This window comes from Catharus ustulatus, chromosome 24 (genome assembly GCF_009819885.2).
Source record: "Catharus ustulatus isolate bCatUst1 chromosome 24, bCatUst1.pri.v2, whole genome shotgun sequence".
NCBI classification, from domain to species: domain Eukaryota; kingdom Metazoa; phylum Chordata; class Aves; order Passeriformes; family Turdidae; genus Catharus; species Catharus ustulatus.
This window is the reverse complement of record NC_046244.1, coordinates 3,699,457-3,710,518: the sequence shown is the minus strand read 5'-3', so window position 1 is coordinate 3,710,518 and position 11,062 is coordinate 3,699,457. Positions and strand designations below refer to the sequence as shown.

Below are 11,062 nucleotides of genomic sequence, written 5' to 3'. Positions count from 1 at the left end.
AGGTGTCCCCATCAACTCTGGCCTTGCACTGCTGCTTTTGCAGCCATGGAATCTCAGTCTCCTCACTGAGATCTTGATCTTTGCCTGTTTGTCCAGAATTTTCTCTTCATCTCACTATCTACCTAGCTTAAACTTTCTAGCTAAATGTAGTCATGCTTTAGAGCTTATCAAATAGACATCACAAATAACCTGGTTGTAGTGAACAATATTTAATCCAAATCATTCTACATAGAGTATTTGTACAGAAGTAAATAATTCAGCAATTAAAGACAAGGAACTAATCAGATGGCAATTTTTGGAAAAAAAAAAAACAAACCATAGCACACAAAAATTGTAAAGATTGAATTGTCAGGAATCTCACAAGGAAAAGATCTGTGTTAATTTGAAGTTCATGGATATCAGAATTAATATTTTACACATGAAAAGCTGTCACATTCTTGCTGACCAGCACTACCTGAGGTGTGAGAGCCTAAGCAGAGATATTAGTGGGAGAAGCATACCGAGGGAGACTTCCCTTTACAGGCCTTTTATAAATGCAACAACCTTGTCCAATCCCTTTTTCCCAGATGGGAATGACAAGCCATGATAATCAAATAGGTTTACAATCCCATGGAATCCATCCTCGATGTGGTACCAGGTCACTGGAACCCCGTTGTCCTCCAGCCTCTTCTTGTACAACAAGCCATCGTCCCGCAGCACGTCGTACTCGCAGGTCAGGATGAAAGATTCTGGCAGCTGCTGGATAACTGTGTCTTCAGCAAACAATGGGCACAGAGTGGGCTCACAGATTCTCTTCACTTTCTCAAAAATTCCAGGCTTGAATTCACAGGGCTTATGTGGTTTGTAGCCTCTGACCTTAAATTCCTCGGGGATGTTGTCTGGACTCACCCACTTCCTATACTTCAGCCTCATGTCTGGAGGAACATGAGCACCCTCCAAAACCTCTTCCAGATTTGATGTGTCCCCTTGGACGTAGTGCAAGGAATAGTAAAGAACGCATTCCCGGAGCAGCGGAGGGACTCCCCGGTTTTGCTGGTACGACGGTAAATTGAAGTCCAGGGCCTGAAGTCCAGGGTAGATGAGGATCTGAGCACGCAGTCTGGGGAGGTCTGAGCTGCCTGCCAGGGTCTGGCTCACAGCAGCTGCCAGGTTGCCCCCAGCACTGTCCCCACAGACAGTGACACGGGCAGGATCCACGCCGTAGTGCTGCAGGTGCTGCAGGAAGTGCAGGGTGGCGCTCAGACAGTCCTCGTACGCAGCGGGGTATTTGTGCTCAGGGGCTAAACGGTACCTGGGACACACACACAGAGGCAGCAAAAGTAACAGAAGGAAATATCATATGTCTAAATACAAAATTTCTACAGCATCCTAGTTTTTCCTGTGTTGGAGTAATTTTTCCTTCAAAAAAAACCCCAATGAAGGTATTTTTATCTACTAAGCAGATATTTGTCCAATGAGTCATCACAGAGAAGTGATAGCCATAGGATGGGGTTGCAAGGACACAGCATAGTTGGGATTTTCCAAGAGCAGCCCTGATCACAAATTAAGTGATGTAACTTCATTTTTCTCTTCTGGTGTAGACTACATCTGGCTTGTGGATTAGGTAATTTAATCATTCTGCACCTCACCTTTACTTAGGATATTTCATTTTTATAATTATTTTTTCTTTATTTAAATAACTGGGACAGTTTTATTTTTCAGTATCACTAGTATTAGTAGTACTCATTACTAGTATTATTACTTACTGGCCTTTGACTCTTTCTATTAGAAAGTTCACAAGGTAATTACACCTATTTAAACCAATCACTGAATTGTCACCTTTCAATTCAGTTTCTCAGTCGTTTGTCAACACATTGGAACTCTCTTCTGGAAAGCATTCCTTGGTTTTGTGTAGTGCCAGCATAGCTCTATGTTGGGGCACACATGGACCTTACTGTGGGCTGTGTCTGCACTGTTAGCTGATGGAGCAGGGAGACAAATTAAAACAGCCCCCTTGAAATTCTGTCTGGACACCCGGGATGGTGGGACAATCATACAAAATGCTGAGTTGGAAGGGACACATAAGGATCATGGAGTACAGCTCCTGAAGAGGAGCATTCCCACCAGCTGGGCATCCCTGCAGTGCTGAGAAGCAACAAGAGGCAAAAAGTCTTCTCTGGGGTAGCTGGCTGTGACTCACCCCACAGACACCACCAGCGAGCCGCTTTCCTTGGCAATGTACTGGCAGATCCTTTCATGGGAATCTGAAACACATCAAAGGATGTTTTGCTGCCCACAAATGGTCCAGCTCCCCTCATCCCTCTCCCCTGCCCTCCACCTCCCTTGGCAGTGCTGGATGGGAAAGCCCAGCCAGAGTTCAGCCTTCCAGCAGCTGGAAATGATATAACTTTTCTAATTAAATTTTAATTAATTGTTTTAATTATTCATAACTGTATATTAATGATAACAAGTGTGCTAGTCTTAAATCACTTCTAGGCAGCATGTAGCTAATTTTCTTTGCACAGACTATTTTTGTTGATATGATTGGGAAACTCACTGAAACTTCTAAAAGTTTTAGAACTAAAAGTTCTAAAAGTTTTGCCAAACTAACCCTGATATGCCTCAAAGAACAAGGCCTGGGAGAGGGTGTGTATTGTTGAAATTGGATATAAGAAGGACAGAATTCACAGACTACAAGAACATACTGTAGAAACCAGAATATAAAGAAGCAGCTAACAAAAGACTCAGTATATGTATGTTGGAAAGTCCCTACCAGAAGAAAAATGTAGTAAAAAGACTAAAGAGGATAGAGTAGCAATTTATGAAAGAGAATTAAGTCATTTAGAACCAATGAGCATTAATTTTTTTGCTAAAGAATATAAACAGGTGAAAAAGTTTTGTATCAGGCCGGAATTCTGTCAGACACACACACACACACACAGTGGCCATGGCTAAAGCAAACCCTGGCTAAGCTGTGTGTTAGAGCGACTTCATGATGCTTGTATCCTCTGTTGTCTGTTCTGTTAGTATTAAATATTGAGTTCTGCAACCTTAAAACTAGTTCCAGGAGTAAAGGGGGAAAGAAAAAGTGCAGAGTTTGTTATCAAAGACTGCACTTGCTCCCCCAGTTCCTTCACACAGACTGTGTTGTCTGCAGCAAACAGCAGGAGAGAGATCTCCTTTGCTTGTAGTTAGTTTTTCTAGCTGAGGCAAAGAAGATCCTTGGAATGTAGTTTCTTTCCCTTTTTCTTAAAGTTGTTCAAACCTGCTCTCGACTGAAAACCCAAAAAGCAGCAGGAGCTCACACCTGTGGCCCACCAGGCCTGGGACTGAGAGCAGCCTGTGAGCCAGGCTGCAATCCACAAAAAACCTCTTCTGAATTTGTCATCTCCTCAGAGCGGCAAAAACTTTTACTGTTTAGTATTGTTCATTTTCGTGCTGGGAAGTGCTATGCCTGTTACATAAACAGTTTTTCCCCACTTCTCTCTGAAAAAATACTTCCCCAAACCAGCTGAGCAAAGAAACTGCTTAAACCCGTTTCCTAAAGAACCCCCGTTGAAGTTTCCCCCCAGATTTGCCCTGCAGCACGCGGGTGGCGGCTCCGGGCCGTACCGAAGCCGCAGCAGATCCAGCCCCCGCCGTGGAACAGCAGCACGGCGGGGCCGGGCCGGGGGCCGGGCCGGTACCGGGGCCGGTAGAGCCGCACGGGCACCGGGCCCAGCCGCGCGTCCTCCTGCAGCACCCCCGGCAGCGGGGCCGGCCTCCAGCCCGAGAACACCAGGCGCCTGACGGCCAGGCTGCTGCACAGCTCCAGCTTCTCACAAATCCTGCCCTGTGGGGAAGAGGGAGGATAGCGGGGGTGAGCGGAGGGGACAGGCCTGAGGGGGCATCCGGGGACGGGGAACCGGGAGAAGGGCACTGGTGACGGGCACAGGAGAAGGGCAATGGTGAGGGGCAACTGTGAGAGGAAAATGGTGAGGGGAAAATGATGAGGGGTAATTGGTGAGGGGAAAATGGTGAGGGGCACAGGAGAAGGGCAATGGTGAGGGGCAACTGAGGGGAAAATGGTGAGGGGAAAATGGTGAGGGGAAAATTATGAGGGGTAATTGGTGAGGGGAAAATGGTGAGGGGCACAGGAGAAGGGCAGTGGTGAGGGGCAAATGGTGAGGGGGGAATGGTGAGGGGCAAGTGGTGAGGGGCAAATGGTGAGGGGAAAATGGTGAAGGGAAAATAGTGAGGGGTAACTGGTGAGGGGTAACTGGTGACAGGCACCAGGAGAAGGGCAATTGTGAGGGGCAACTGGTGAGGGGAAAATGGTGAGGGGAAATTGGTGAGAGGTAACTGGTGAAGGGCACCAGGAGAAGGGTGGATGGTGAGGGGCAAGTGGTGAAGGGTAACGGTGATAGGCAAATGTGAGGGGCAAATGGTGAGGGGCACCAGGAGAAGGGCAATGGTGAGGGACACTCATTAAAGCAGAACCTGGTGAGGGGCAGTTGGTGAGGGGGCTCCTGGTGAGTGAAGGGCAATTGGTGAAGGGACAGCTGGTGAGGGAGGCCTTGCCAGTGCTCCCAAGTGTCTCTCATCCCTCTAAGGTTTCTTGGGTTTTTTCCTTCTTAAAAAGCATCCAGTCTCCTATTATTGGTACTTCCATTACCTAACCTTCCATTTTACTGGAAAGCCCCAAGAATGGCCTGAAAGCATCGTGTGCTTAGCTAAGGTGGAAATCAAAGCAATCTCACTTTCTATAAATATTAATTTCAAATTAGGGAAGCTCAACTGATAAAACCTGGGCTCTTATGGTTGACTTAAGCCTTAAGTACTGACTGAGGTCTAATAGAAATTATTTTCCAAAAGCTGTCCTCTCAAGTCAGCCCCCAGAAGAGAAAAGCCATCATTTAAGCCCTGATGGAGCTGGCAGGATTCTGGTATTTACACATACAATAAAATCAACATCTAACAAGGTTTCTGGCAAAGCTGCAGCAGAGTTACTCACCAGAGTAGATGTAACAATCAAAACAGCAACAATGAGTCGAAGTTTTCCAGGATTGTTCACTCCAGGAGGGATGCTGCAATTGGCATACTCAGTTTGAATTGTTCTTATGATTGCTGATATGAATGAAGCAACAAAAATCACCAGCAGTATCACTGGCAGTAGATAAAAAAATGCCATTTCTCGTTTCCAGGGGTGATGTGTCTTCACACCTATCTGTGATTTGGCTTTTTCAGGTACCAGTAAGGCCTGGAGCGGTGCCCAGTTACAAGAGATCTCTCAGGTGTTGCTCACTTTAAAGCCCTTGGAAATGTTGTGCAATGTGCCAGCAGTTATCACATTGGAAGAGAGTCAATGTGTTTAATTTCCTGTTTATCTTTATGGTAATTGTGGGGCTGATAAAGGGTCTGGTATTGAATATAGAGTTCTTGGATTGTGGATGATCACAGTGAGTGCTCAGAGACTGAGCTGAGTCCTGAATGAAGTTCTAGTGTATGACAGAGAGCCAGTGAATGTGGAGATTGAATTATCCCTTGCAGCTGATTTGCAGCCACAACATTCGCTTCCTGCATTGTGAGCGTGCTTTACATTGTTTGCAATACATACCTTTGACCAGGACATCTGGAAAAGAAAATGGAAAAAAAGGGAGGGGTGGGGGCAAAAGGTAAGTAACATGCTCTGCAAAAGTAAATGCATCAGTCCTATTTTGTTGTTAGATTATTTGGGGCTTGAAGCAACCTGGGCTAGACCAGGTGTCCCTACCTATGGCAGGGCATGTGAATAAGATGAGCTTTAATGTTCCTCCCAACCCATTCTGTGATTCTAAGATTCTATTCAAGCACAAGAACAAGTTTTTTGTATGTTTGATAAACATAAGAAAACACTTAAAGCATTTTCTCCACTGTAATTGAAAAGCTGTCGATAGAGTATTTCTGTTGGGAACAGTTGCAGTTCTAAAAATCAAGTTAACTAATGAGATTTCATTTTTTTTTTAAATATAAAATACTGGTTACCTAGCCAACAGACATCTTCAAATTGAGAGTCTTAAACTCAGATGCTATGTGCAGCAGAGAGTACAGACTGTGCATTATAGCACTGTAGTGTCAGTGTCTTTCTCCTTTGCCAAAACACACACTTCTAGGAAGAATGAAATCTTCGACTGCAATTGAATAAAACAGGTCAGACCAGATGTTGGCTTAAAATTTTACTGCATCTTTTATATGTACTGAGAGAGCAGCACTTGTACTGCACAAGTGTCTAGTGCAAACAGATTATTAAAATAGGCAGAATGTGGATGGGCTACTTCAAACAGCACTAAAAGAAACTATTCTTGAAATGTCTTTAATGGTAATCACATAATTGCATATTGACAAATTGTCCTAGATGAACTTCTTACATGGAATTTAGAAGCATAAAAGACCACAGAAATTTGGCAGTTCTCACAGAAACAAAGAAAAAACGTTGCTATAAGCTTCTTAGAAAATTCACAATATTTTCAAGTCCCCTTTTTCCAGCTGGAAATGAGAACCAGTCACTATTAAATGAGTTTATGATTCCATGGAATCCATCCTCAAGGTGGTACCAGGTCACTGGAACCCCGTTGTCCTCCAGCCTCTTCTTGTACAACAAGCCATCGTCCCGCAGCACGTCGTACTCGCAGGTCAGGATGAAAGATTCTGGCAGCTGCTGGATAACTGTGTCTTCAGCCAGCAGTGGGCACAGGGTGGGCTCACAGAACCTCTTCACTGTCTCATAAAACTTCAGTTGTACAGTCAAGTAGCACACGTGGTTTGTATCCTCTGACCTTAAATTCCTTGGGGATGTTGTCTGGACTCACCCACTTCCTATACTTTAATTTAACATCTACAGGAATATGGGAACCTTCCAAAACCTCTTCCAGTTTTGTTGCATTCCCATTTAGATACTGCAACATGTAGAAAGCAGCGCGTTCCCGGAACAGCAGAGGGACTCCCGGTTTTGCTGGTACGATGGTAAATTGAAGTCCAAGGCCTGAAGGCCTGGGTAGATGAGGATCTGAGCACGCAGTCTGGGGAGGTCTGAGCTGCCTGCCAGGGTCTGGCTCACAGCAGCTGCCAGGTTGCCCCCAGCACTGTCCCCACAGACAGTGACACGGGCAGGATCCACGCCGTAGTGCTGCAGGTGCTGCAGGAAGTGCAGGGTGGCGTTCAGACAGTCCTCGTACGCAGCGGGGGTATTTGTGCTCAGGGGCTAAACGGTACCTGGGACACACACACAAGGGTGTGAGAAGGAAATAGGAGTTTTACATGTATTGCTAAAGTCCTGCTTTCTGCAGAATTTTCATTGTCTCCATAGGATTACCATCAATAAGATGTAGGTGGTGCAGATTATTTTTGTTATGATATCATCTGTTTATGATGTCTCTTAGGAATTAACAACACAGGAGTACTCAGCTATCAACTATATGTAGGTTTTATTGACAATCATTTAGTTACTTTCTGCTTCAGTTTTTCATGGGCTGGCCACAAAAGACAATACTTCTGGTTTGTATCTTTGTTCCATGAAGTTATGTTACATACCCTCATAATCCAAACTGTTATTCTAGTATTTTGATAAGGTATTAGCTTGTCATTCACATGTGCTTCTCTAAGCATCAAGCAGGCTTTCCTTGAAAAAATGTTAAGGAGATCATATAGCTTATCTGTTTACAATCAGTTTTTAGTTTGGAATTTGAAAATACTGATTCCAAACTTCATTTTCCAGCTAGATATCCCAGGGTGTAATGTGTGCTGTAATCAGACAGTGAGAACAGCCCAAGTGAGTCTTCAGTGTCTCCAAGCAACAGCAGAATGAAGTTGTAAATCACACCCTTGAGAAGTCCCACAGAGACATTTCTCTGAGGAAGATTGTTGCTATGACTGGGGGGACAGGAGGTGATATTTACACTACAGGAAATAATCTCTCAAAATGAGCATGAGCAAAAACTCACCCCACAGATACAACCACAGATTCACTTTCTCTGGCAAGAAAGCGGCACAGCTCTTCGTGGGTCTCTGAAAGAGATTGGGTGGGGTTTGGGTTTAGGTTGGGGTGTGTTTTCTATTGGAGAAGTCAAAGAATTGCAAGAAGGAAATGCTCTCTACTTCTCTCTGCTGCTTCCTACAAAGCTCTTCAGTTCTTTCATACCTCCTCATTTTCCTGTTTCAGTTTTTTCCCCCTTATATCATTGTAATGTAAAAAAATTCATTTGATCCACAGCGGTTTCCTTCTTCTGGCAGCAAGAATGACCAGATATAACCTGTGCTTATACTCAAAGTTTGCAGCTGCTACAGATCAAGAAACAACTAACTTTACTATTTATGAAGTATGTATTTCTTTAACTGAACTATTTCTGTCAGATATCTTACCAAGACTTCCAAATATCCATCCTCCTCCATGAAAAAACACAACTCCTCTCCTTTGGCTGGCAGATGGAGCCTTGGGCTGGTAAATCCTTACAGGCACTTTCTCAAACCACAGATCCTTGATGAAGAGCTTTGGGTCCTTTCCCAGAGTCCTTCTTCCTTGCATGTACCGCACAAAGCTCACCTGAGTGCAGATGCCAATGTTCTCCAAAATCTTTCCCTGTTCAAAGGCAAAGAGAGCAGAGAGCTCACTTAGAGATGTTGTATTTTCCAAAGGAGAGGAACTGTGTGGACAGTAAACTCACAGTGCCTAACTCATGTATTTTTAGGGCAGTAATCATCTAAGAGAGTAGCTGTACAGGTGTAGGACACAACAAGTAACAGCAGCATCAGGAGAGGTTATGAGAGAGTTACATGAACCAAAGAACAGAGCCTCAAACAATGCAACATTAACACTGGTGAAATAGATCCCTCTGCTTCCTCAGTACTTTGCCTAACATTGAAAGCAAGTTTGGTTTTCACTGGTTATTCTATCCTTCCCCCCTGGAGATGTGAAAGCATAGTGAAAGTTGATCATTCTGGTGCTAATTCTCATGGCACAGACACTTGCCCAAAGTAGAGTTGACTAAGTTAAGAATCTGTTTGATAATTGCTTTATGACCCATCTCCTCAGTCTCACTGATGTGTGCCACACACTGACAAGAATATTCTGATTCATTTAGTAGGAATGAACTTCTGTTCATTTTTCTGTGCCATAGGGATGTTCATGCCAGACACCAGAAAATGAATACAAATCAGAGCTAGTGCTCCAACATAACTTTGCATAAATAAAAGAAGAGGCATAGCCTCTGTTTTGAAATGCATTGTTCAGCCATGCCAGTCTGTACTTCAGTCCTTAGGAATATTTGGATCAAGTTCATAATATTCAGGATTGTGTTACAAGTATTTCTTACTAGACAGCCACATCTGCATGGATTGTCAGTAGTGCCCTGATTCTCAATATATTTAACTACAAAAGGCCTTTTTTTCCAGTGATTCCAGATATTTATAATATTATCCGTGTCTGATCTTGAGGAAAGATTTCTTGAAGAAACGAAGACATTTGCAGTATACTGATTTCAATTTTTTATAGAAACTAGTTTTAGTGTCTCCAGTTGTATACAAACAGGATTCAATGATTTATTATTTTGTATTGGCTATTTTCCAAGAAGAGATGGGAACAATAATTTCTACATTCATCTTGTTTGTTTTCTTTCACCCTGTGTTGTTTACATTGCAGCACGCAAGGCTGGTTTATGGTGGACAGTAGATTGATGATTAAAAGAGAACTGGCTTTTCCAGCTGCTTCAGTGATGTAATCTCTTTCTAATTACAACTTCTGTGCAGCCAAAGTATGAGAATATATATCTAGAGTTCTTTACTATGGTTGACCATAATCTAGAATATTTCTGAGAGAGAATTTTTTTCTTTGTTTTCCTTTTTACATTTTAAATACGTTCTATCTCTTTGCAGTTATTCTATTAAATTAATCTAATAAATATATGGACAATCTCTGTTATCTCCTATCTAATGCCATCTCTCATCAGAGCATCTCTACACCTATCATTACACAGAAATACCTGTGATTCAGTGAGCTCCTCTGTTAGCAGAGCTCACCAGATGTTGAGTGCTGCTCCTGGGGACTGATTACCTTCCCACACTTTTACAAGCTGCTTTCACCTGGAGAAGCTGGGCTGGCCAGAGCCTCTCATTCCCATCAGACAATCCTGCTTAGTTGCTGCAGGAGTTACATAAATGTGCTTTGGGCAGAAGAATTCCTTCAGTTCCTCACGGGCAACATTCCCTAATTTTGTCACTTGTGTGATAGCAACTCTCCCAAGATCAATTCTGAAATGTTCAGCTTCTTACTTTATATTCAAAATAAATGGAGAATTCTCATCCCCATGCTCAAGAAAAGCTTAAAAGCATGGCCCAGAGACATCATAGTCTGAACCAAGAGTAGAAATACAAATGATCCAATGTGGATTAACATTAGAAATCAAATCATAGCTAGGTCAGCTTGAGTCAGGGCAGAAGCACAATCAGATTTCACACACTTGTGTTAAGGCAGCATTTAGGTACTGCCTGAGATAGAGTTGGGCTAGAGCAGTACAGTGTCAATAATCTGGCAAAAGTTTCTTTAGCAACACTCAGCTCAATAAAACAATCAGTATGACAGCAATGCCCTGCTGTCCTCTCTGGAACATAATTCCATGCAAGCTTCTAGCACAGTAGTAAGTTTAAAATCTGCAGATTCACTGTTCTTCCCCACAAACTCCCACCAGGTTCACTTACCACCACAGCTGTGCATATTAAAATTATATGAATGATTCGAAGCTTTGCAGGCTGATTCACTCCAGGAGGAATTTCTGAGTTGGAAAAATCAAAGTTAATTGCCCCTATGACCAACAATATAAATCCAGCAAGAAAAACAGCTAAGAACAACACCAGCACTGGGAGTACAACTGCCATTTTGCTGAACTGCAGTGATCTGTCTTTGATTTGACTTTCCAATATATATTTGTCTTGTTACTTCCTGATTCTTTGTTAATCTTCCTGTTCTTTGTTTGCTCCAGTAAAAACCCCTCTCCTCCATTTTACAAATACATTAGCAGGTATCTTTCCCTTTGCCACTTTCTTTTCCCCCATTCCTGTTATCTCACAAAAGATA

At 43.2% G+C, this 11,062-nt stretch overlaps 1 protein-coding gene and 1 pseudogene across 1 annotated transcript; both read right to left on the bottom strand.

Moving 5' to 3' along the window:
* Positions 1-516: 516 nt before the first annotated feature.
* On the bottom strand, positions 517-5,149 carry LOC122149451 (arylacetamide deacetylase-like 4). Its single transcript, XM_042779949.1, has 4 exons — positions 4,973-5,149; positions 3,592-3,811; positions 2,180-2,243; positions 517-1,291 (listed from the first exon to the last, which is right to left on the bottom strand). Exons 1-4 carry the CDS (start codon positions 5,147-5,149, stop codon positions 517-519), a joined length of 1,236 nt encoding a protein of 411 aa, XP_042635883.1.
* Positions 5,150-6,433: 1,284 nt separating this feature from the next.
* On the bottom strand, positions 6,434-10,863 carry LOC117007035 (annotated as a pseudogene).
* Between the last annotated feature and the right edge of the window lie 199 nt (positions 10,864-11,062).

Coding starts and splice junctions, on each gene's coding strand:
- LOC122149451 (XM_042779949.1), bottom strand. CDS start 5,149: ATGGCATTTTTTTATCTACTGCCAGTGATACTGCTGGTGATTTTTGTT. Junction 3,812..4,972: donor TGATTGTTACATCTACTCTG/GTGAGTAACTCT, acceptor TCTTCCCCACAG/GGCAGGATTTGTGAGAAGCT. Junction 2,244..3,591: donor CTGGATCTGCTGCGGCTTCG/GTACGGCCCGGA, acceptor GATGTGTTTCAG/ATTCCCATGAAAGGATCTGC.